Raw genomic sequence first — 26,731 nt, 5'->3', positions numbered from 1 at the left:
TACAGCTTCTGGATCTGAGCTGGGTTTTTTTGTGGTGGTGTAGTTTTGAGTCCTCAACAGCAAGAGTATTGCCATGGAGGTTATAGTGCAGTGCTATGTCTATACTACTGCTTGATTCCAAGACAGAACTGGTTTTCAGGTTGATAGTGAAGCTCCAGTGGAACAAGGATGACATTATCTATGTCTTCAGACAATGGGATGGAGAAAATAACATGATGGCTGCCAACCTCTCTCTCTCCTTGCAGGTAGCTTCTGTATGCTGCTTCACGCTGTAACCCAGCACAGCTGGGTTTTCTTGGTAACAATTTCTCCTGCCACTTCTTGTCTTTGCATTTGACCACTGCTGCTGTTTTGTTGTTCCACCATTGCAGAAGGCTATGTTCCACCGTAGCAGAAGGCTGGTGGAGGGAGATGGCTTTGCTAGTGGTACCAAAGGATTTTCAGTCTAGAAACACATGGTGTAAATGGAGGTGTAATTACAGAGAGCAGATTGTTCAGAGAGCAAATTTTGCAAAAATCTGATTCCTCTGCCTCTGTGTCCCTGCCCAGACTATACACCTTGCTTCTGTAGGAAAATACTGGAGTTGTTCCTTCTTGTGCTTATAGTACTTTTTTATTTTTAAGAACTCTTGTTACCAGACATTAATACCTCATTAACTGTGCACTTGTTTGCTTTTTGTAGTATTTTAAAATGCTGTTCTTTTGCCATTCAGTTTGTGTATATGATTTAAATGTGAAATAAATTAATGTTTTGTATGTGTGAAAGAAACAAGTAAACAGCAGCTGTGAAGTAAAGTGGTCCTTAAGGCAGCATCTTATGAAGTGAGTGTCAAGCACCTTGTGTGCACAGAGATGTAGTGTACCAAATCACTGCATTTGTATCTGTGAGACCCTCGGTGACCTGTATCCACAACTCGGTGAGACCTAACAGGCAGCAGATCAAATGACTAAATAGGAGAGCTGCCCTGAGTTTGGTTTGTCTGTGAATATACAGTCCTTAACACCCTTGCTCTGGTCATGTAGCTCCTTGGAACAGTTGTTCCAAAGGAGACTACAGTTTAGAGAAGTAATTTATCTGCAGAGACTGAGATTGGTGCTGGGGTCCCTCTTCCTTGTGTGTCTGCAGCTTTTTAGAGGAGGTAATATTCTTGGTGACTCTGTGTCAGGGTCTCACCTGGGAGGGTGAGAAAGGGCAGTAGTGTCTGGGGCTACCCACCACCCTGTCATGGTCCTGCTGAGGGGTCTGTGAAGTCTGTTGCAGCTTCCTAACCCGCCCAAGCCTGGAGTCAGGTGTTCCTGTTGGGGCAGCATGGAAAGCATTAAGAAAGAAAAACTGTACTCTGCAAGCCAGAAGGCTGTTACTGTAGTGGTGTGCAGAAGTGATGTTCTGAAGTTCAGTTTCTCCTGCTTTTGAAAGTCAGTATTAAGTGTTCTGCTTTATTATGCTATGTGTGCATTAGACTAGAATTGTCTTACAAAAACTACCGAGTTGTCTTCTGTCTCCATCTCTTTAAATTGATCTCTATGCAGGTAAACTACCCTTACAGAAAAATAGTGGATTTTAAATATCTCTGTATAACAATGAGGTACTCAAAAGGATCAATGCTACTTAAACTTGTTTCAATCAGTTCAGTGAATGGGTGCTTGAACACGTATCCTTACGTAAGTTAACTGCCTGTAGTTGAAAAAAGTAGTTTAATTTGATACTACTATGTCTAAATTACAACATCCTTCTATCCTAAAACATTTTGTTTAAAAATACAGAAGGAAAAAAAAAATTGAGTACTGAAATCGAACAGTTCTGTGATAATGTAAATTTCCATGAATTTTTTACAATATCTGGGGGAATATATATGGTAAATTCATAGTTACAATTTCTCATTGTAATTATACTTTCCTCTTAGGAAGCAAGAATTGAACCAGAAGAGTTTACAAAAAAGCTCTACAAAGAGCTCAAGTCATCTCCACAACCATATTTAGTTCCTTTTCTCAAGGTAAGCATCATCTGATTTGGATATGCAGTATTTAACGAGGCGAGGGAGGAGGACCAGAAAAGAAAGAGTCAGAGCATTCAGATAGGTATTTGCTTGGATTAGTTGGGGAAATGGTGCTTAAGCCAGCCCTGTGTGACTGTTTGCTCTTGGAAAGAATTTTTTGGGGCCTTAGGATTTCTGGGGAGTAATTTATGCTGTGTTCTTAAATTGGAGAGTAATTAGCCTCTAGCTGTTAGTGGAGACTAATGTTTAGGAAGCTGGTGCATCTGCAGTAGGGCAGCTATACTAAGATGACCTCTTACTTTCTCATGAAAACTGAGTTTAAAGCAGAAGACTGAGAACAGTGGCTGTGCACAGCTTATGCAGTATTTAAGATTAAAAATCTACATAAAGCTGTTCACATGTTTTATGGTTTGTGTGTAACTAGAGGCAGAAAAAAACCCCACCCTTTTCTCCAGAAAGAGTCTGACAGAACTACTGCAGTTTGGGAAAAGTAACTCAGGACAATTCTACCTCCATTCAAGCAAATAAACATGCAAATTAAAAAACACTCTCTTAACACTTTCAATCATATGGTGGAATTAACAAAATAAAAATAAACATCTTTATACAGCAAACATTAAATCCCAGTGAAAACATGGAAAACTTGGTTACATTTACTTAAACACCATGTACACAGTATTCATAGGCTTGATGGTTCTGCACTTTTGCTCAGTGTTCACTATAGACATGATGGAGAATCAAGGAAGAATAGTTAGCTGGGACAGGTTTTCTGGAGTTTGTCCTCTTCCTTATTATTTGACAGCACATATAATAATGTATGTAATAATGTTGATACTGCTTTAGATGGCTGGTGTTAATCTGTTCAAGTGTGGGATGAATATTTTTGTTACAGTGGCAACCTTTAAATGCTTGCTAGCAAGCTTGCCATGAGTCTAGAAGACTACAGCCATCTCTGCAGGGCTTGATGTAAAATTTTCATGTTGGTCGTTTATTCTCTATTTAATTCCTGGAGGCTTCTTAAATGCCCCTGAAAAAGCTAGAAAAGCAGACAGCTCAGGGTATGGGCTTTCTTGCATCCAGTGCAGCTCTGGCTGCAGAAGGATGGGGCTCACTGTGAGTACAGGGACAGTGTGACTGGCAGAGGTTTCCTGTGAGCTGCACAGCATCTCAGCAGAGCTCTACTAACTGCCAGGGCAAGTTTGGCTTCAGAAGTAGTGTAGCTGCTTTATCCGGGGGCTCGGCTAATGAACCCCACTGGACATGGGCTGGCTGTGCCTGCACGGGACCTGCTGTGCTGTGTTCCCAGAACAGTGCAGGTGAACTCGGTAGCTCTGCGCAGACCCAGGCTAGATCTGGCACAGCTAGACCTTGTTTGGGGCTGGTGAGCCCTGATAGCCCCAAACTAGCTTATGCAGAGAACTTGAGGGGCGGCCGCACTGCACTTGCTAATGCTTCCACTCCTTTGGGGCCCCCAAGGTTTAGCACAGTACTCTTGTCCTCATGCACTCACAGAAGGGGCTCAGCCTGAGTTAATAAGCCATCCCGCAGTGTGGAGAGCTGCTGGAGTTGGTGCATAGACCTTGAGGCAGTTACACAGAAGCTGAGTTGGGTTCATCAGCAAGTGTCAGACCCTGCCCTATCACAGCAGAGCCATTGCACGTTTCTCTTGCAGCATGCTGCCAGATACTGGTAGCACCTAGGCTTTTCTGTTTTGGGCAGTATCCATACCCCATAAACCTTGACAAGGCGCTGTCTCCCTGTTGCACGCTATATTAACAAAGAGATACTGTGACTTCTGAAATGTTTAGACATCATGGTCAAAAATAGCTGACTTTGTAGCATTACCCGTGCCTTGCACCCTGGTAGCTTTTTTTCTGAAGTGTCGTCAGGAGGTGTAGTTGGTACACGCCAGTAAGGTCTGGTCTGTAACTGTGAGCAGCAGTGGCAGGGCTAAGTGCCAAATGGAAGCTGACTTCAGGAGCACTTCTCTAAGGTGCTGTGAGGATTGGTGCTGGCCTTATTTGGGGGGGAAATGCTTGCAGCTCAAGTCTGGAAAGAAATTTGGTACAGCTTGTTGCCAATTCACTTTTAGTGAAGTGGAATTTTAGGGAGGACTCTTTGGAGTTGTCTCTTATCTTTAAGCTGCAGGTTTTTGATGAAGTTGCATGTGTTTTGTTTTGTCTGTTCCAATAAGTGGAAAAGAACAGTGACTTGGCTGTGAAGCCTGCTTGATTTTCAAATCTGTGCTGGATGTGTTTGATAAATAAATTGCATCCAGGAGCATGAGGAAAGCTGAGCAGCCTTTTAAAAGAACAGGGAGTGAATGCTAGAAATAGGTGTGCCACAGAAGGTCCAGATGTGCAAATAATTTGTTCACTTAGTAAATTAGCATGTGAGACGTTCCTTTTGTGTGAAGCCCAGAGCAACATCACTATGCTGGAGGGGGGGGAAAAAAAAGCATTTGTGAGAATATACAGGTAGCTGCAGAACTGATTTCCCCTGGTTCTGAGCCATAACAGATTGTACATAGTCTAGGGGAAAAATCTGTAGAGGGCTTGACAATTATTCTGTCCATTAACCTTCTCAAACACAGCTGTAGTAAAAATGAGGTGTTGCCAGATACCCTTACTAATGTTCTGTTGCAGGGAACTGTCTGGCTGAAGTTGTGCTGCTGCAGCTACGCAGACATTATTAAAGTGGTATCCCCCCCTAGTGTAGATACAGCTGTATTGGTGTAGAAGTGCTGGTATCTTCAGAGCTTGTTTCTGACTTTATTGGATAATTTGTAGTTCTCTGTCAGAAAGGCTCTATGGAATAAACACAGCTGTTACAATATAGCAGGGTTTTTGGCAAAACAAATTTTTCTGAGGTAGTAGAGCAGTTAAAGTGGTCTTACTCTGACACATAAATTCCACATTGAAAAATCTGAACAAAAGAACAAAGTTATGGGTGAGTTTCCCTATAGGTGGGATTTGCTATGTGCAGTGAAGCCGTGGTGACTGTTGACCTTTGTTCCGCCTGTTTTGGTGATTCTTGCGGTCTTTACTGAGCAGTATTGTCATCAATTTAAGAGTGCCTGAATTCTAGTGAAACTTGTTTGGAATAAGTAATTTATTGTCTCATGAAAAGTTAAATTGGAAGATGAGGAGAGGATTCAGTTGTTAATGTATCGGTATTGTGGAAGACTCTGCTGATGTTACATCTAGTGATTTTTGGTTTTCTTCTAGAAAAGCATGCTTGCCTTACGGCAGCTAATGCCCAATGCTCAGAGCTTTATCCAGCAGTGTATGCAGCAGCCAGCTCCAACCCAAGAAGCTCTTTTGACTTGTACCTCTGCAGCACCGTCTTCTGTAACAGTCACAGCCTCTCCAGTTATAAAACCAGCCCTTGCCAGCACATCGGCAACAGCTTCTATGCAGACGGTGAAGCCTGTTTCTTCTGCAGTGGTGGCAGCATCTCTTCGGCCTGCAGCTTCAGTCCTCACCACAACAATAGCAACGTCAGGGCTGACTGCTATCCAAACTGTCAAGCCAGTCTTCACCTCTGCAGTAGCAACGTCCTCTCTCCAGTCTGCAAAACCACTGCTGGTCACTACAGCAGCATCTTCAGCCACAACCCCTCTGCAGTCTTTGAAACCGGTCGTTGGAACCCCAATCAATATTAAAGTCTCACAGACAAACTCTGTTGTTGCGCAGTCAGTAGGTGCTCAGCAAGTGGTTAAAGTGAAACAGTTGGTAAGATTAATTTCTTCACTTCTCTGTAACCAGGCTTCTTCATTTTGTAAAGAGGATACCAATTTGATTCTTAGCTTTTTTTTTAAATTAACATATGAATCTAGTCTGTCATGAGTTAATTGGTTATTAAGCCCTTGCTGAAAAGGTGAATCTAAAGCCAAGGTGGAAGGTCGGTCTCTTGCAAGACATACTGATCACCATTCCACCAGACTGAACATCCAGCTTGAGACACGGGGGAATAAGAGTTCTGACCCTGGCTACGCATGCAGGAAAGCCAGATCATTATCTGAAAGAAAATGCAGGAAATGCTAGTGTCAGAAACAGAAAATGCTGATGGGATGCTTACATTAATTACTGTTAGATGCCCTGTTAGGGCTGTGCCTCAGCTAGCCACCAGGGATTCCAGTGTCTGTACCTTAGTGGTTCCTACCTTGGATACTTTACAGGCACAAGTGACTTGATGATGTTTAGTGATATGTTAACCGAAATGTACAGACTAGCTCAAGGAGCTTTTCAGAGCAGAGTTCTGACCTCTGCATTTACTAAGACATGTTAATTATGAAATCATCGAAAAGTAAGGTTTTTCTATCAGGCCTCATTAGCTAACAAATTCTGGGAGGAATAAATGTCTTATTAAAACAATACCCTCAAAAGCAATGTGTTAACATTTTTTTTTCTTGGCACAGGTTAACTTCTTGCTAATGTTCATGTTAAATACCAACAAACTGTGGATCACAGCTATACCCAAAAGAGGAACATTGTGAAGTACATTAGGTTTGATTTATGGGTGTTTGAGATAGAGGTGGACCAGTCAAACACCACACTACTCACTAAGTAATGTTCTCACATATTTTGAGAGAATAGTCTCCCTTTGCCAGCTAAAGAACTCAATTCTTGAATAGGACTTCCTTGTAAAGATCTCTTTCCTTAAAAAGAGGGGAAAACTTTAGACTTCCTGTGAAGCTAGATTTACTTACTACAGGTATAGTAGGGCATCGTGTGTGAATTCCCTTCGTAGTTTATTTATTGTGTATACTTAACAGTATTCAGACCCCTAAAATGTTTTCCTCTTTTAGTTTTCTTCCTTTCAAAATGTATAAGGTGGATGTAATACAAGAATCCCGCATTCTAAACAAAGAGCTTATACTACCAGCTTTTCACCTTTCCAAATTTGCTTAAAAAGAGCAAAGCTTTCAGCTATGTGAAGGGGATAGGGGCTACTTTTTATGAGTGGGTTTGTTTAAAAAACAAAACAACAGTTATCAAGCATATGCAGTGACAGTCTTTGATAGTAGTAGCTAAAGCCAAATTGGAAAGGGAGTTGGTAACCTTGCTGTCTTTGAGGACTAAATTTGAAATTTCAGCCAGAAGAAAATGAGGGCTTCTTAGGTTGTACAAGGCTTGGAGAGCAGGTTGTTGGCTACACAGCAAGTCATGTAATCCAGGGGAAAGGTTGACCATCTGTACAAATAGATGAGGAAGCTTGACACTAAACTGGGGAGTCAAAACAGTTCTTGAATATGATATTGGTGAACTCAAAAAATTACTTCTGCCTTCTCCACTACTGCAGTATTGCAGCCTGTTGCAATTGCTTTTCTTCACTGTGCCTTACAAACATTGAATTACATACAAAACATGTTTTTATCCTCATTTCTGTAGATCACAAGCTTAGTGTTAAAATATTTGCTCTTCAAAATACCTATCTAATTTTGATCTTGGACATAGTCGAAGAGCTGAGTTGACCACTTTGCAGCTTAGCCATATCAGGAGTTTGGTGTTTGTTCAGACAACCTATTAGCACAAAGAACAAGTTAGTAGAAGTGGCTGCATCTTCTAGGTCTTCCCTAATGCCTTTGCTTGAAAGGACAGAGGGTCTGTTTCCTTCCACAAGAAAACAAACCTGGACCTCCCCTCCCTAAACAGAAGGGTCCTGCTGCCAGCTGAAAGGAAGCACATGCCAGCTGTGCAAATCTGTCTATACAATGCTGCCAGCAATTTATTTCCTTTTCCAGCCTGCAGGGTTTTCTGATGCCATACGCTCCCTCTGCATTCCCATTTCTAATTTAGGTCTCTTGTGCTTGAGGAATGTAAAGCAAACTTTCATGTTCCAGCTCTGTTTTAATGGTGGTGTGTGGGAATGCAGTATGGTAGTATTTTAATTTTAAAATTGTGACCAAACCGATGCAAAATGTAACTTTCATTTCTGTAGCATGCTTATCAAAACCTCTGGGTTCATATAGCGGATGCTGAGGGACCTGTTCTTCAGGGATGCTGTTGGGATTGATCTCATGCCTGTGCTGTGAGAGTTCCATGTTTGGAAGGGTTCCTTCCTGGTGACTTTCGTAATGCAGCCTCATTTGAGATCGTTGGCTTACAAAGAAGTTTCATCTTGGAAATAAAGCTTGTCTTGGTATAGTATTGCTTTGTCTTTTGATAAAGCACAATAAATGAAAATTTACATTACCAGACAGTGGCCTCCAATGGCGGGAAGGGTGCTGTGAGACTGCAGCTTCATATTAAGCATAAAGAGCAAGAATTTTATGGTGTTGTCCCTGCAATTACCAGTGAGGTGCTCTCCCTGGACATTGCTAACGGTTGAAGAAAGGAATGAAGTGTTCATGCTGTTCCAACTGCTTGTTCTTAGTGAGTTATTAGTTTTGAGTCCCCTTAGAGCTGGGCTTTCTTGAACAGACGAGTCGCCTCCGTTATTTTTCAAGGGTTTTTTGTCCTGGATGTATGCTTTTCCATTCAGCTGGTGAGGCTTTCTTCACAAGGTAAATACTGCTTGTAGCGTGTGATGGTACCTCAACATCTCTCTGCTAATCTCTGAACTTTGCTTTATGAATGTGAAACAGGTTCAAGTAAGGCTAATCAAAGCCTCTCTCAAGCAGCTGTCTCTGTGCTGTCAGCTGGATGTTGCATTGCAATTTTTTTTTTACTTGTGTTGATGCTTTTTCTTCTGATGTCTCTGTCAACCTATTTAACGGGGCATAAAGGAACAGTCCCTTTACTTCTTGCTGCTAACCTGAAAAAAAGAGACAATAACTATTTCTCAAAGATGTTATCTATTCTTTAGATCCTTGTCAAAAATTCTAGGATTGTTGCCCCCTCCTGTTGCAAGTCCCAAGGACCTCCAGTTTTTGTTAGTCTAGCAGCTAGAATGGCAAACAGGAAATCCGCTTTATTACCAGCGCAACCTTTCTGTTTCTCGTTGGTCTAGTCTGCTTGGTTACTTGACTTATTTCCCAGTCTCCACCTAGACTATTGATTTAACATTGCCTATCTCTGTTCTTTTGTCTGCCATGCCTAATCTTGAATGCTTATGTTTCCTCCTGTGCTGTTGCATGCTGAAGATGAAGCATCGTTCTAGCTGGTGGTAGGGAGGATCTCTAGGTGGATGTCAGTGTGGGTGCTGGTGGAGCCTGAGAGTAGTTTGTCCAAGCTGGTCAGTGGCTCTGTAATTACCTGAACACATAAATGATGCTGTTAATGTTATTTGTAACTTCCAGTGTATGAAAACGGGATTTTTCAGAAAGATCAAACTGTGCTTTGATAAAAACATACAGAAGCAAATGTTAGTGTCCGTACTATTTCACGAGGAAGCGCTGCATGTGTGAGCCTTGACTCTGTCACAGTCTGTTCCTGTTCTTGTGTGGTTCTTTCCTTTCAAGGATCTTGTGTTTCTTCTCAAGAGCTGTCTCTTTGTTACCTGGTTTTCAGACACCACCTTTAGCTCAATTATTCTATATTACTGCTGCTATGCCAAACCCCCACTATTAATATGGGGATGGGTGGGTGTATCTTGACTGTTTGATACACAAAGTACCTCTTTTTGTGAATGTGTGATGCTTATGCTGGTGATGTTTACTGATAAATATGAAGTTAGATGACAGGAGACAGCCTAATGTCAGAAGTATTACAGATGTCAATTCTTTCATTAAACTAACTTACGCAGTGTTCCTGTACAAGCACTCTTCACACTTTCTAAAGTTAGAATAAAAGATGCAGAGGAGAAAAAGTGGCCTCTTGACCCTGGAAATTCCTTTGTATTAGCTTCTTGCTGCTAAAAATAAGATTCAGTCTGAAGATGCTGATTATTTTGTGCTTTGGTAAAAGCACATCTTTTTACTACTTATAATCAAGAACTTTTCCAAAGGATGTATCAAAAGTTGCAGCCCATGTTCTACTAGCCAGGAGGCACAGAAATGAGGCTTTTAAGGATGCTGCAATTTTATTACTTTCTTGTATTTTAATAGTTGCCCTTGAAGAGGAAGAATTAGTATTTATGCGCTGTTCCTGTAGGTCTGTGTTATGATGACATCCTGCTGTTGGGTTTTGTTTCTTTCAAGAGCGTCCTTAAACAAAACTATCGACCCTTGTTCCTTTTTACCCTTCAGCAGTGTACCAATGTTTTTGTGTAGAAGCTCTACTTGCTGTAGGTGTTGCTAGTTGGTACTTCGTGTTCCCCCTAACTGGTGTTCAGTGTACTTTTGCTTGATGCTTTCAAACTCAGCATCTCAATTTACAATTGATATTGTGGCTCTAAAAATGCATTAGCAACTTTATAGTGTGTACTCATAATTCTTGTCAGGAAAAGGATTTCATGTAAGACTTCTGTTTGTTCTGGTGTTCTCTCCTTTTAACTAGGTATATGTGATACCTACCCTTTTGAACTTATTGGCAGGCAGACTCCATATTCAATTGTTAAGTCTGTTAACCAAGACAGGAAAGCCTCTTAGTGTAATGGATTGTGAAATACTTGGTGAAACTTATCTATTATGGTTAACAACAGAGAATAGGGGCGAAATGTCTGTTAGAACTCACTGAATGAGCTGGAGCTTAAAGCTCACCACCGGTTGTCTTGACAAGATTTCTTGTCATGAATTTTTTTTAAAAAGTGATGTTTTTGTGAGCACGATGTTTGCTTTTGCTTTAATGCATGTATGCATGCCCAGCAGCACTTCATGTATACATGCCCAGCAGCACTTCTGGCTAAATGTGTTGATACTACTTACTTCTCTGTATGTTTAGCTCTTATCACTCTTGATATTGGATATTCCACTTCCAGGTAGTCCAACAACCATCAGGAACCATTGTAAAGCAAGTGTCCACGCTCCCGCAACCCTCAACGCTGACCCTACAGGCATCTGCTGAGAAGAGGATGCCACAGAATACACTTGTTCAAACCAGCCACTTTCCTGCAGGTAAAGTGAAACCCCTTTCATGGAAAAGGAGAGGACTGCTGAGGTATAGAAATAAGTGCAGGCTGTTGGTAGGTTGTAGGAATGTAAGAAGGTGGCTGTCTGTCAGGAGCAACCAGCTCTGTGCGATAAGTTGAACATCTTTACTGTCTGCTTGGAGTTCTGATGAGAAATTTGGTGCTGTGTCTCCTTCTGGCACCTGGTAAAAGCATGTCAATCAAACATTTGTACTTGTTAAAATACTGTGAGTAAGCTCCTTGCAGTGAACTTCCATTAAACTGTGATGCCTGTGAGAGTCGTTTCATGACTTTGCTTTTTAAATTTAACAGGTCAAGGTTGATGTATAATGTGAGTTTGTCTCAGCCAGACAGTTTTTGCTAAAACCTTACACTGGTCGACACAGAGGAGGGTGTTTGTTGACAGCACGTAGGGGTTTTGGTTATACAGAACATATAGAATGTAAGAAACGGACCTAATTAGTTATTACTGAGTCTGCAGTAGCCTTTGCTAGAAGTACAAACCGATTAAACAGTTGTCTTTAGCATTTTGCTTTCTATTATGGCATGTTCTTTGTTTTTGGTTTGTTGGTTTTTTTAGGCTCCATTCTGAAACAAATTACCCTGCCAGGAAATAAAATTCTGTCGCTTCAAGCATCTCCTGTTCAGAAGGCTAAAATAACAGAGAACGGAGTAACATCCTTCAGGTAAAAAATAAACAATATCAGAAGTTTACTATAGGAAGGAACAAAAGGAACAGACAGCAAGTGTGGAGGTGGGAATGGAACCCAAATAAAAGCACTTTCTAAAGAAACCTGTTCGATAGGTGTTTTTCATGTTATAATACTAATCGGCAAGGGGAAACTAAAACTTTTGACCTCATAGCAGATGTTAATTATTCTTAATGTAAGAAAACTGTCCTGATGAGGTTGGATTTTCATCATGCTATCACAGGAGTGTAATTATATGAACAGTGTGCATCGACACATCGGTTTTTCAGTTGTAGAGGAGACACATTGATCTCCATTCCGCAAGTACTGGTAACTAATCTAAAGCAAAGTTACCTTGTATTAAAAGCTCTCCATAGGATTAAAGCAGATATAATCTCTGTTTTTCACAGGCAGCCGAACAGCATTGAACTGTTACTTGGACTGGCTTGGTAATCTGTGTAAAGCTCTGCTGTATTTAAAAATCTTTTATTAGCTTCTCTTACAAGCTTGTTCCTGTATGTAGAGGTGAAAGTCTTTGACTACACCTCTAATTATGACTTCTGGCATATTCTTCAGGCCTTCAGATTACAAGAGTGCTTAAAGCTTTTAGTTCTGGTAACTGATTAACTTTTCAAAAGCAGAAATTATTTTTGTAGCTCTGAAATGTAATGTTGGAACAGAGGTGCAGACTGCCATAAGCGTTATTGGTCTTAAGACTTCAAGGCAAGCTTGGAGTTGTTCTTCCAGGGGTAAAACCAGACATGACACCTTTGTCTTGTTTTCAGCTGACTTCTCATCTCTTGAAAGCTACAGCTTTGTGTGAACTGGTATAGACAGAGAGCTGTTGTTGTTCACAGTAACATATGTATACAGTGAACACTGAAAACACTGGTAGCCAGAAGTTGAAATGAAAAGCTGGTGTTGAAGTAATAGCTCTGTTCAGTTGCCTCAAGCTCTGATGAAGTATACTTCAGAATATAATTTGGGATCTAATTTCAGGTAATGATGTTTGGGGAAAAAAATCCACCAAAAAAAAGACAAACATTTTATTTTTTCTGTGATCTTGCAATTGGAATATATCAACTAGCTTATGTGAAAAAGTTTTGAGTTCTTGGAGTTCCTTCCCTGGATTGTTTAATTCTTAGTGTAGGAAAAACACTGCTTTTACAGTGTGATCCATGATGGATTTCTGTTCTTGCTTTTGAATTACGATACTCATAAGGCCATGAGAATTCAGATTTGAAATCTCTAATTCGCCTTAAATTTTTCTGGTAATTCTCTTGTCTCTGAAGAATTTATGTCTTTGGATACACCCTGGTGCTTATTCTATTCACTGCTACTAAAGTTTCTGACTAAAAACTATGTATGAGAATCTTCAGGCACACACTGCCCAGGTTCAGGTATATGAACCTTTGGCTTCCTGTGGTCAAGTATCTCTGTTCTCCAAGCAGGTCTAGCACCACATAGTGTTAATCTGGCCTGGGCAATAGATGATTCCTGGTAAACTGTGAAGTGGTTTGCTCTCTTCTGTTCTGACTTCCAGTATTCCCAGCACAGCTATTCGTTGTGACTGTGATCCAGCAACTGCTGGTCATGTGTGATGCAGAGAGAAGCACCGTGGTCCTCTTTCTGGTTTTGTGATGACATTTGTTGTGGGCAGAGAGCATATCTTGTAACTGATGTGATTGTACGTGTGACACTTCAAACTGTGTACTGTCATTGCAGTATGTCATCAAGCCTGACTCCCTCTGCCATTGTGTGACTAGGTTAGGTTAGGATTCAAGAATGTAATACTCACCGAGCTGTATTTAGCATCAATTTGACCTTGTCTGCTCGTTAATGGACTGTTTTAGCTTGCTTGAGATGAGCAGTAAGAAAAATGGTGATTCCCCACCCTGCCTTTCCTATTAAACAAAAACTTCTAGAAATTACTTCAGCTAAGCATGGGCATTGCTGGCACTTGATTGCCCCATGGCATGTATTGTAATGGGCAGTCTGTTTTTAAAACATCAAGATCTTTATAAACTGCTCTACATACTTCTGTAAAGTATGTGCTATATTTGCATCTTCAAATATTTGTTTTGCATCTATTCTATTTAATAGTGTGGTTTGCCAAAGGACATACAACTCTGACTTGTGCGTTTTGTCCGGAAGGTACTAGCGGTCTCGACTGGCAGAAAAACAGGAGCGAGACAGCAGAGTGGAGAACATCTGGGCAGTTGCTTCTCCTGCGCTGTGGTGGTTGTGGAGCACTGGTGGTTCTCGCTCTGCTGGAATTGTTCTGTCCCATGTTAGTTGTCTGTGATGGTGCACGGAGGCTTGGGTTAAGCATGTCTTTCTAGTTTTCCCTTTGACTGTTGTGTAAAATGGAGTAAATATAGATTCAGAAGATGTGTGTTGGTCACACACCAGAGGGTGCTACAGACTCACTTTTCAGCTGATGGAGGCACATTTGTAGATGTGAGGTTGTTGAGAGCTGCTTTTCCAGTGGAATATTCAGTATAAGCATCAAAGCTGGCTTCATACAGGGTAACACTCAGAACTCTGTGTTCAGGTTTTCCCCTTGTCCTGATAATCTTACGTCACTGGAGACTTAAAACAGCTGGGAGAGTTTTTCTTGTTGATTTCTGGGTGTGACATGATCAAATGCAAAAACCATTAAAAGAAGTGGTGTGAAAGAGGGGCTTTATGGAGGAAGTGCTGAAAATGAAAGCAAGTCAGTAGCCAACAGAAACATTTGCATGTAAATTTATCACCTGAGAATGATTTTTGTAGCTTACTCAAAGTATGTGATACATACTTACTTCAAATGATTGAGGTTTCTTTGAACAGCAAGGAAAAAAGTATAGTAACAAGTACAAATTTAGCGTGGCTTCTGAAATTTACGTTATTCTTTAGGGAACACTTCTTCTAAGGAAATGTAATGGTAGTTTCTTTGGGTTAAGTAAAATAAGCACAGCAGTGTTTTCATAGGTGCAAATTAATGTTTCTTCAAGGCTAGTGACTCAGTGACTTAATGCAATTTTATGTCCCACAGTGAAGAAGTTAGAATTGGTCCTTAAAAACAGCAGAGACAGAGATGTCTGCTTGCGTATAAGCTCTTGTAAGGCTGGTTGTAAGGAACTGAAACTTGTGTATGTAGAAAGGTAGATAGATATATAGTGTAGAAGTTTACCTCCTCCTTGCTTCCGTATTTGGAGTATGTGGCCAGATGAAAAGCTAAAATTATTTACTAAAACTACAGCTTTATATTATATAAAAATATATATATTAAAAATACGTACATGTGTGTTTATATATATATATACACACATATATATATACACACAGAGTTTTTAATACAGGTGTACCTGAGGTGCAAGCATCCTTCCTTGGATTGCTTAAACAGCTCCACTGGGATAATGCCAGCTTCTGGCATCTGCAGCTCTGATAGCTTATGATGTGTGTTCTAGATGCTAGTTGTGTTGATTTTGTAATCTTTATCAGCAGATCCATGGCAGTCACTGCACTTTGGTGGGATTCTTGTCTCTGCCACCAGCAAAGACTTTTCTGCAGTGGCCAATAAGAAAAGGAATATACTTGGAGTATACTTGTGAAGATGAGTTCGCACTCAATTATCACACGGTGACCATTCATTTACAGGCTTGTTGAAAGATAGGGGTCTGTGCTGGGCTGAGAGCAGGAGTATATGCCTGAAACTGCTCAGGTGCTGGTTGTGAAAGGGATAGGAGGAAGGAAGCACTTGTGGCATTGCTGACTTCAGCTTTGAATCATAACTGTGGTTATCCAACTGTTCCGACAGTCCTGGGATTTAGTGCTTTTCTTACCATGATGGATTTGGGGCACAAGCCTAGTCAGGAAGCTATAGTATCTAGGTAGGCTTCATGAATTAAGCTGGTTTGAGAATTTGTTAGGTCTCCTTTTCCCTGAATGAATCACACAGAAACTCCTAGCCATGAGGACACACAAATGAATGGCAGGAGGGGTAGGGGAAGGCTGGATTCCTTTCCTAGCCAAGCTTCTTTCCTGAAGTTTGTGGGAGAAGACTTGCACCATAGAAACGTATTGAAACCCAAAGAAGAAAATCCATCTATAGTTTAAGAAAAACATTCCATTTTCTTGTGTCTTTTGAGTATTGCTCAAACCCAACCCATGCTGAAGGTATCTGAACTTCTTCCTGTTGTCAGTCAGAAGACAGCCTCTGAGAGATCCCATTTCATGTAAGAATGGCAAGTTTCTGGCTAACCGCTTGTTCGAGAGTGAGGTGTTTTCTGAAGATGAACTTTATCAAACCTTGCCAGAGAATACTTTTCAAGAGGGGTGTGTTTGCATTTTGGTTTTGTTTTCTTTGTTTTCCAATTCAAAAGGCTTTCAGATTGAGTGTTTCCACTTGTCTGTATTAATACTAAGACTTTCTGGATTAGTCCTAAACCCTTGAAGTCACCATTAGGGCGTTTGTGACTTTATGAAGCAAGAAGGCTTTCTCCTGATGATCTGAAGGTATTTGAAAATAACTTTGATCTTTTCACTGCCAAAGTCTTGCAAGTATGTTTCCCATATAAGATTCATTCAATATTTTTAATTTAAATGATCTTTTTAAAAAATAGCTTAACATGAGCTTTACCATGATTATAACTAGTCTGAGTTGTTAGCCCTAGGTACGCCAGATTTGAGTTTTTATTTTGAATGCATAGTCCAAAGCTGCTACAGCAGAATCCAGCCAATTAAGGGATGTTAAGTAGAGTTCTGCCGCTGTTCTTCATAGTGGAGAGGATGCTGTGCTTCTGTACAAAAATACTGTATGGTAGGACTGATTCAAAGGGGAGGATGTGGGTTGGTTCTAGTATATAGACAAAAGAGTGTGTATGTGTTATATTTTAAGGGAACTCAGTGAAAGAAAAGTGAAGATCAGGTCTGTGCTAATAAGCTTGTGTTGTAAGCTTAAGTTGGTAAGATAGGCATCTCTGAAAATGGGCTTTGTTTTAGTTCAATGAGTCGATATTCAACTTGATTCAACGCTTGCTTCTACCTGGTGAATTAGGAGTTTCAGAACAAATTTCAGGCTGTAAGAGCAGTGGTGCAGGGTGGGGGACTTGTGGAGACTTTCAATTCAGGTTTACCTCAGTCCTTGGTTTCTGAGCTTGCTCAAAATTTCAGTTTCATATAAAGGATCTGTGTGCCTAGCAACTAAGGCATTAGTCAAGCTAATGTTTGAGGCACTTGATTGAAGTGTGAATGCTTTTAGGAGCTGTCTGTCCCTGTCCACGGCCACCCTAAACATCTATTGGATAGGGGTAGCCTCCAAGATACATGAATATAGCTGTTTGTTGATAGTCAAGAGGCTTTTTCTTTATTTTGAACGAAGCATAAAATGTTGGGTTTTTTTCTTTAGTAGAGATGAAGATGACATAAATGATGTGACTTCTATGGCTGGGGTCAATCTTAACGAGGAGAATGCATGCATTTTGGCAACAAACTCTGAACTCATTGGTACAGTGATCCGCTCTTGTGCAGATGAACCTTTTCTGTCCTCGGAAGCGCTTCAGAAGAAGATCTTGAACATAGGTGAGAGCAAAGCATACGTAACATATATATGGATGTAGTATTTCCTTGCCTGTTTCATCACCCACCCTCCAATCTTTGAAGGATGAGCTAGAACTATTAAGATCTGCCATCTCAATTTATGTGTTTCTACCAAACCGTACTGAGTTTTTACTTCCCCTTGCAGGAAACAACTGTCTGTGAGGTGTTTCGGTTGTTTTGTTTTTTTTTTTTTTAATGGGAATAGCCTTAAGCACAAGTAGAAAAAAGAAACGGGTGGTGCCACTTTAACATGGGAGAAGTGAGCAACTTTATTATTCTTAAATTTAATGAAACACTTAACAACTGTATAGATGCTAGTGTCAAAACACTTCAGTGGGCTTTTCCCTGATGAATTACCCTGACTTTGTTAACAGTTTCTGCGTTTCTCTGCCTGTTCAGGTATATCTACTTTATTGATCAACATTAGGACAAAGTTTCAACTGCCAATACACACAGGGCAGACCTTTGTTTATGACTCCCTCTATGGAAAAAACTTTCATTAGCTTTATACAAAAGTGTTGTTAAAGCTCTTTGTCTGTATCTGTGAATAATACTGTGGAATGTACATTGAATGCCTGTGACTGAACTGTAATAGGAAGTTTTAGTGTATGTATCATTTCAGCTGTTAGTTTCTGAGCAAAGTAATAACTGTTGCTTAGCAATGTTGTATTATGTCAGAGCAGGGAGCATGCGTTTGTATAGCACCACACTGATTGGTACCACTGCAGTCCACTGCAAACTGGATGACTGTTGCTCAACTCCTGGCTTGTGTCTCTCTTGCCACACTGGAACAGTGAGTTTTACAGCTGAGCATTCAAGAAAGCCTGCGGTTCATACATGCAGCCATAATTCTGTCGCAGTGATTTAACTACCTGATCACGAAGTTTTTCTGTTTCTACACACAACTGGTTCTTAGTCCAAACTAAGCAGCTAGCCTGTGACGAGCATTTAACCTGCAAATACTACTTGCTAGCTCAATACATCCTGTGCCAGATGTGCCATCTGAGCTGTATGGGGCATAGCTGAGTGAAGTAAGTGCTGTGTTATTAGTGGAAAAAGAGAAAATACAGAGCAAAACTGGTGCCTAGAAGATATACTTTAAATTCACAAGAGAGTTAACCAGTCATTCATAGGAAGTGGATATAAAGAAAACCAAAGAGCTCTACAAAAACATGAAGAGAAAGTACTTTTCTAGAATGATTTTCTGGTTTGGAGTGTGAAAACAATTCATTGAAAGATAGAAGATACAAGCCTGGCTGTTTCATGGCTGGCATGGTAGCTGTTCCACATTAGTAATGATAATAATTCATGTCATAAATGAAATGCATTTTGATTGCAAGGAAAACTGTCGGAGAGTACAGCAATTCAGAAAATGAACGCTTCTGCTTTTGAACAGAGCCCTCTGGTTTAGGAAGTGTGTGTGTGTGTGCAGGGAGGTCTTCAGGTCTGGAAGGATTTTGTTTTGTCTTTAAGTTGGTGTTTCAGTATTCTGATAGTCTAGTGAGAAACTGATGAGGAAGTGCTGAAAGGTGCTTGAGCGAAATGAGCTTTGAACTCAGCTCATGAAAAGGCCGATGCTTATTGCCCAAGATCAAATAGTGGGAACACTTTCATGGTATCTGGGAAAACACTGTAGATTCTCCCTGTCTTGCGAGATTGTTATTCATTTTCAGTTAGAGTAACAAAGGCAAATGAAATAGATTATTAGGTTTTTTACTGTCTACTGTTTATCCATTCTTAACACTCCACTTGGTAATAAATACTGAAATGGGTTTTGAAGGCGTGCTGTATATTGCATCATAAAGTATTACAGCTGCTGTAAATGCAGCAAGGGGCAAGGAAAAGTGCTTCTGACAGGTACAGCATATGAGGCATGTGAAACTGCTGCCTGCCATGCCTACCAGGGAAAAGTCACTGCCATCCAGGTGTCTTGACAGAGTCGCGTTGAGTGATCGATGGTGTCAACCAGAGGAAGGCTTCTCTGTCAGCAGCCTGCAGCCGCAGGAAGGTTGCAGAGGTGATGCCCAGCTCTGGGTGCAGGGCTGGCACAGCTTTGCCTGGAGCTGTCGGCAGCCTCAGTCACAGCTGCTGAAACGCAGAGAGGCAGTGGCAGCCCGAGAGAAAAGGTTGAAGGTGATGGCATGATGACCCCAGCTGGATTTGATCTGTGTTGTCCGAGCTGCTGCTGTGGGATGGTTGAGTCTGTCTGCCCTGTGCTGGTCGGTCAAGGCAGGTGTGAGGGTCCCGTATGCCTGGAGTACGCTGCAAAAACCATCCCTGTTCATCGAATAAATGTCATGAGTTGTTAACAAGCACAGTGTCAGGCAGGGCAAAATGTAATTCTCCATTTTTTTTAATTACTGGAATTAACAGAATATGGCACTAATTTCTACGGCTACCGCTTCTCCCCCTCCCCGAACATGAAGCTTGATTTGTGTTCTTATTAACTTTGTCCTATAAATGACCTTGCAAGGAGAGTGGTTCTGGAGGCTAAGTGAAACAATGTCTATATTTTCTGAAGCTCCAGGCTAAGTTTTATTAATGTAATGTCTAAGATCTTTGAAGTTGTGACTTTACCAGGAAAATCATAATCTCCAAACCTTTATTCATAATGGGTATGACTTCCAGGGGGAACAGAATACCTGCTGTGCTAATTATTTCAATTATCAGCTACTACTAAAACACGTAATGGATTTTCTCTGCTTCCACAGGTAAAAGGCATGACGTTATGGAACTTAACTCTGATGTTGTGAACTTGATCTCCCACGCTACACAGGAGAGATTACGAGGGCTCCTAGAAAAACTAACTGTAATTGCTCAGCACAGAGTATCAAACTACAAGGTAAAGGAAATCATTAAGCAAGCTTTGCACCAAAGTTTTCCCGCTTTGCAGCCTTGAAGATAAACCTCTTCCAAGTATAGGCACATCATATGCAATATGTGCATTTTCAGTATCTACCAAAGGCTGGTTTTGTTTTTAACTGTTTATAGCCTCTAACTATTCCTTATGTTTTCCATTCGACTTATTGGATAGGTGCTCTTAAAACCCAGCATAAGAGTAAATGCCTGCATTTATCCTCTTCTGTAGAGGTAGCGGCTGTTACACAAAATCTGTCTTGCATGCATAAATAGCATAAAGCTATTTTTGAATGCTCTTGGTGGTCGGGTTGATTTAGGGGTTTGTGTTTGCTTTATGCATTTACTTTTGGTGGAACTGCAGTGTTGGCTCAGTAAAAAGCCTTGGGAAACTGAATTGAAAATAAAGTTTCTTTATTTCACTTTCTGAAAAAAAAGTGCTCCGTGTGAAGGCAGAGACCCCTTTGATCTGAAAGTTTCCGGAACTTTTTTTCTGCCAGTGCTACTTAAGATTCCCTTTACTCCCTCTTGCATAGCTCCATTCAAATTAAAGTACGTTGGGTTCCAACAAGCCAGTATCCCTTAAGATGCTTGTATGGTACAAATAGGAAGCAGTAACTTAAGTAGTGGCCAAAATAGTGCTCTCAGGCTTTTATTTGTCATCAATAATAAGATATTAGTCCTTACTTTCTTTCAATATCAAACTGTTTTAGAAAAAAAATTGGAAGTTAGAAGCAGATGTGTCTGTCAACTCGTAAGTTATTGTTTGTTTGATTTTTATTTTATTTTTTTTAAACAGGAACTTTATACTTAATGAAATTTAACAAGAGCAACTAACTGATGGGATAAGACTTACTTTTGTACTGAAGACTTTATAGGCTTTTAAGCACTGGAGAAGTAATAGTAAAAGCAGGAACTATTTGGAAACTTTGGAAACAGTATTTGTACTGATGTCTGGAACCATTGGACTGTGCTGTTCCTTGCCAGAGGAAGATGCAGTAGACAAAGAATCAATACAGAAAAAGTATAGAGTTTTTCTGAGAAGTCTTTAGAAATCTGGATGTGTTCTGTGTGGTCTCTTCAAAGTGGAAGATCCAGCAGAGCTTGTGAGCAAAAGTGAGGTGGAAGCGAAAGTCCTGAGTAGCAAGTAGGACTTCATGTCTTGCAGACACCAAGGACAAAAGGGAATATTTTTGGACAGCGGGCTTGATAGGTCTGATTTCTTTCTCATTGAACTAAAGCAATAAAAAATCTGATAGGTTTTTGTCTGATTGAATTGCCAGAAGCAATGATAAGATTGTAAGACTGCAATAAGCTTGCTTTCTTTTCCTTCACAAAACCAAAACAAACAAAAAAAGCAATGGGCATCATAATCCTAGAAGGAAAAGTACCCTCTTTCATTAGGAAGAGGGTATTATACTAAAGAGGAGTGTCCTACAGGGTTGCGTTTCTGAGTAATATTGTGAGAGATGCTGACAGGCTTTAGAAATCTGAAGTTCACGAAAAGAACCCTATAGAGTTTTGGAGGCCTGTTGTGTATTTATTTACACAGCCCTGTATTCTGCAGTGCTTGTCCTTGTCCTCTTTTTCCCTCTAGGCTATTGATAGGTACCAGTGTGCAATCTAGGCTCCATGTATTTCAGAGAGTTATCCAAAACCTTTCCAAGAGGATTGGTTAGCTGCCCTGTAAGGCTTTGTATTGTCCTATCTCCGTTATAGAAAGATGGACAGTAATAGGGATAGGTGTGGCAAAACCAAGGTAATTATTGTTAGGGTAGAAGTTAGTGTAAAAAGCCAATAATTCATGGGATCGTACTCAAGAAATTCTTCCCAGTTTGCTCAGCTTATGTCTGATGGGTAGCCCTGCAGAGAGAGCGAGTTGGCAGGGTAAAAGCTTCGTATCATGCCACCATGTAGATCTGCCAGCTTTTGCTCTTTCTTGGTAAAATTAAGGTGGGGGGGGAAAGGATATATAATTGGAAGTTACTAACATAATTAGGATAATACTGTCATGGTTGTCTCCTATCTGAAATAGGAATAGCATTTCAGATTGTTGTAAGCTGTTTTCTGTGCTGTGACTGATGCAGTGTCTTTATATAGAGTATATATGGTAAGACCATAAGGGCAATTAGCTAGCTGGTTTGGTTCCTCCGCTGCTTCCCTCCTGTAATCTGGGAAAATGCTGAGGTGTAAAAGTATGCATGTAACATAAAAATGACACCCAAGACCAGAATTAATAATGACAACTAAACAGTACAGTGATTAAAAAATGTTTTTGATGTGGATGGATTCAGCACAGCATGAGATGACTGCTGTGCTACTGTGTTTGGAGGCTATGAGCCCATGGCTTCGAGAGGCACGGTACGGTGCTGTGCTGTCAGCGTTGCTCTGTGACATTTTCCCCATGTGCAGTAGCAGTGAACGCTGCAACCTTAAACCGCACTATATGCGGGGCACTATGGTGTGGTGGCTGCATTGGTTTAAGGGGTAAACTCTAAATGCAGTGAAGGAGTGAGCACTCCTATATGTGAAGACAGCCAGCCTCCTTCTACCCACCCTGTGCTGCCATCAAACAGCAGCGTGCAGAAGTAATTTATAACGGAAAATCTTCTGATTAACTTGGTTTAGGGGCTGACTATATTAAAACCAAAGCTTAATAGGTTCCCACACAGTAGCTAAGCCTCTGCAGCTGCCTATCCCTGCTCTGTCCTCAGCAAGGCTGTTCAACATGACTTAAACTATGACAAATTAGGAAGAAATCCTTTACTGTGAGGGTGGTGGGACACAGGAACAGGTTGCCCAGAGAAGCTGTGGATGCCCCATCCCTGGAAGTGTTCAAGGCCAGGCTGGATGATGGGGCTTTGAGCAACCTGGTCTAGTGGAAGGTGTCCCTGCCCATGGCAGGGGGGTTGGAACTCGATGATCTTTAAGCTCCCTTCCAACCCAAACCATTCTATGATTCTATGAAACTGTTGAGATTTCATGGGAGAACTGGTCTTTGTGGGATTCTTCCAACTTCTTTCCTGGTGGACTGGAGTGCAGCTTCCCTGTATGTGGCTTTTCCCTTTCTGCCCCTGGACGTGCAATACCATGGCATTAAACCACAAGTGCCTTAGTCAGGTTTCAGATTCATTTAGAGGTATGTGACAATCTAGGAAGTTGCAAATTGCAGGCAAGGCCTGTTCTGGAATTTGTTGCCAACTTTCTTCTCACTAAAGCCGTACCTGGGAATACTTCGTTTCAACGTTGCATGTTTCAAATATGTGTAAACCTAACAAAAGTTTTGGTAGGAACTGGCTGTAGTCAGTTCTACTACTAAATTGTAGTAGTCAATTTAGTGCTCTAAAGAGTGTGTCTGTGGAGAAGTCTTGAGTGTACACTTTTTTAAGAAAAAATGTGTGGAAGAATGAATTTTATAACAAGACTGTATAGATGTACTAGTGTGCTGCTGTTGTGTGAAAGTGATAGCTTCTTTCAGGATAGCAGGAGGAACTTCCTTTCGCTTCTGTTGAACTCCAGATTAAATTTAGCTCAGTTAAAGTAAACCCAACTTTATAAAGTTCAGCTTTGGCACATACAAATCTATCTGTTGTGGTTATTTGCTTTATCTATCAGTAAATTCTGGCCTCAATTACACTTGTACCTTTAGTTTTGTTGGGGTTGTACTGTTGTAGTTGGGGACAGTTGGGCCTTATGTGAGGACATTAAACTGTTATATGGACAAACACTGAACCCAGTTTGGTTCATCATAACAGTAATAGCTACAAGTTATGGACAGGTATACAATATGTTTTCTGTCTGAACAATTCAGTGCTAATGGTCACAGAGAACAAGTTTGTTGAGTATAGGACAAAATATAACTGCAGGTGTTCCTTTTCTAAAACTTCCTGAAAAAAGGTAAACAGTTGTTGATGAGCTGAAATGCTGTTACGACTTCACCCATTTCTTGTCCTGTATAAGTTCATGGTAGCGCATTGGGGTGCTTCTATCTGAGAGGCTTCCATTTCTAATTGGCGTAGGGTCTTGGATTTGGCTTTAAGAAATTCTGAGTATCTGACTCTGACTTTGGGCATTCCAAAGCAAAACACTTCTAAACTTTGGGAAAAAATAATCTTCTGGTAATACAGCTTTCTTTGTCCCTTTAAAAGGATTGCAGCATGGTGGTGGATTATTATAAACTGCTGCTTCAAAACAAACCATACTAATGTACTGAGACTGACTCAAAGTAGCGTATGTTTTGTGGGGAGCAGTAAAAAAAAAAAGTCTCGAGCAGTAACAGAAGAGGAGGAAAGGTTTGTTGGATTTCTTTACAGAGCCACAGACTCTGCTTGGGAAAGAAAGTCTTCTTGGTTGCAACACATGTTGTGGCCTGAGCCACAGCTGGTGATTCGTGACAATGTGGTGGCTCATTGAAAAAGACCAAACTTATTACCAGAAGAGAGTGATTGATTTCATGCTCTGTCTGGGTTGTGAGAATTCAGATTTGGAGACAACGCTGCCCCACAAGAAGACTTTTACTTTCCCTCCAGCTTTTAAAAGTATATGACTGGATGTAGAAAGAAGAGTCTGAGTATAGTGTGTTTGAAAACTAAAAATTTAGTAACTGAAGTCACTGATAGTCCATATACTGAAAATATAGCCTCATCTATAATATAGCTGTAAAATATACTGTGTTTATTCCAGCATAGTTGTGTGTCAGGGTTGCCTCATTGAAGTAGGAGGTTGGAGCAGGATAGAAGGAAGGGTTGCTGAAAGTATATTGTGTGTTTAGCTGGTAAAAACCCAAGGATGAATTTCTGAGGAAAAGACGAGCTCACAAAGCAGAGAAAGAAGTGACTCTGGGTAAGTTTAAGAGTGGTGCAAACAGGTGGCACAGATTCATCATCTAGAATGGGCTTCCTGCCTTGTTTTGTCTAATGCCCTCTGGCCAATGCATGGCTTAAATAGCCTGTCCTTGGAAGAGCCAGGACAGTAAAAACAAGCTTTTCATTGCCATTTGACCAATTTTAGACCTTTACTTTCTCTCTCTTCTTTCCTATCTAAAGTAAAACTAAACTCAGGCTTTCCACTGAGGGCAAAAATAGGATGAAAAATAAATGACTGTGTTTATTTTTTTAGACCAAAAGGACTGTAGTCTTGTTTCAATGCATGTCTGGTTATTGTTGGAACTAGTCGTTAGTATTCACTAGCCGAGCTTTGTGCAGGGGGCTGGACCGGGTGGCTTCCACAGGTCACCTTTCAGCATAAACTCTTCTATGACTTGAGAGCATCTACTGAGGCAAAAATATGTATACCTAGAGCTATAATAAACCGTATATAATTAATCTCACTTTCCCCACCTCAAAGATTCATTACTAGTTTTAAACCACTCCTATGCTCTGTAGGACCTCTTTTTGGAAACACCAGGTGATGCTTATTTCAAATTGTGGGTTAAATGGCTGAAATTGGAACACCAAATGCTAGAAACTTAAGATACCATTTTTTTTCTCCCTCTTTAAAGAGGAAAGGGTATGATGTTCTGCTGCTTTACAATTCTTTTTATTTTTTTTTTAATTTTTTTTTTTTTTTTACCTCTTAACATGTTCAGAAGACAGTCTTGTACATATGCTTACTGGATATGAAGTTGCTGTTTAAAACAAAATTTTAGCCTTTAGACTTAAAAGGCTTTATTGTTGTTATAGTCAATATAGATTAGATGTTGTTAATGTCACTTGTTCAATAACCTCTTACTAGTCACAGACACCAAGAAACGTGCTTCAGTGGAGAGATGTGTAAATGACTACCTACCACCTGAAGTATTTCTAAAACAGCCTACACTTTTCAGCTTTGAAAAAAAGTGGTGCTTTTTTCAGATTGTTCCCATTGGGTTTCTTAGCTTTAGTAGTGTATACAAAAGCCTGGTTATCTGTAAGAAACTTCTCTTTCTAGGGGAGTGATAGGTACATCGTATCTAGTGACACCAGAGCACAGCTGAGATTTCTTGAAAAGCTTGATCACCTAGAAAAGCAGAGAAAAGATGAAGAGGAACGTGAAATGTTGCTTCGAGCAGCCAAGGTAAGAACTTCACTTGTTGCTTTGCAAGGAAGTAGCAGTGTCCTTTAGACTGGTGAACCATCTTCAGGTTTCTCCAATTTATGCTTTAAATGTAATAACCATTAACCCTTAACTGGAAATCTATAATGTTTAGGACAGCTCAGGCTATACAAAAAAGGATTTTAGCTTTTTGCATTCTTGAAAAAAAATCATAAGAGTTCTTTCAAATGTGTGGTAGGGTGAAATAGTCTTTTGACTTCTGGTCAAAATGAAATAAAAGAAGTATTCACATAGCCATAAATGTCCTTCCTGGTTCTGAAATTGGTATGTTTTTCTCCATATCTGTGTATGGCAGTGTTTGAAAATATGGGTTCGCTATGCTAGTTCAAGCTGGAGCCTGGTGAGATCCACTGGCATGCCAGGCATATTTGTTTTCTGTAGTCAGGGTCAGAGGGGCCAGCCTTGGAGCTGGTACTCTAGCGTCCACGAATGCCTGATGAAGCCACTGCTAGTACAGAATAAGTACCCTTCTTCCCCCTTTCCTCCCCTCAAGAACAGGGGGGAAATCAGCAGATGTTGTTGCTCCATCAGATGTGACTTGATAATCTTCTGTTTGTTCGT

The 26,731-nt window shown here is 40.5% G+C and overlaps 1 protein-coding gene across 2 annotated transcripts in view; it reads left to right on the top strand.

Moving 5' to 3' along the window:
* The window catches only part of TAF4B (TATA-box binding protein associated factor 4b), a 74,854-nt gene that overhangs the window by 21,726 nt on the left and 26,397 nt on the right, over positions 1-26,731 (top strand). Inside the window, exons 6-12 of one of the 2 annotated variants that reach the window (XM_055799431.1) lie at positions 1,905-1,994; positions 5,225-5,731; positions 10,800-10,935; positions 11,530-11,635; positions 17,034-17,203; positions 19,933-20,063; positions 26,006-26,131. In XM_055799431.1, the coding sequence (XP_055655406.1) occupies positions 1,905-1,994; positions 5,225-5,731; positions 10,800-10,935; positions 11,530-11,635; positions 17,034-17,203; positions 19,933-20,063; positions 26,006-26,131 (1,266 nt within the window). Of the gene's footprint in view, positions 1-1,904; positions 1,995-5,224; positions 5,732-10,799; positions 10,936-11,529; positions 11,636-17,030; positions 17,204-19,932; positions 20,064-26,005; positions 26,132-26,731 lie in introns of both variants that reach the window. The other variant, XM_055799430.1, reaches the window with a different exon arrangement.

Source organism: Falco peregrinus, chromosome 3, assembly GCF_023634155.1.
Source record: "Falco peregrinus isolate bFalPer1 chromosome 3, bFalPer1.pri, whole genome shotgun sequence".
NCBI classification, from domain to species: Eukaryota; Metazoa; Chordata; class Aves; order Falconiformes; family Falconidae; genus Falco; species Falco peregrinus.
This window is presented reverse-complemented; position numbering and strand designations above follow the sequence as displayed.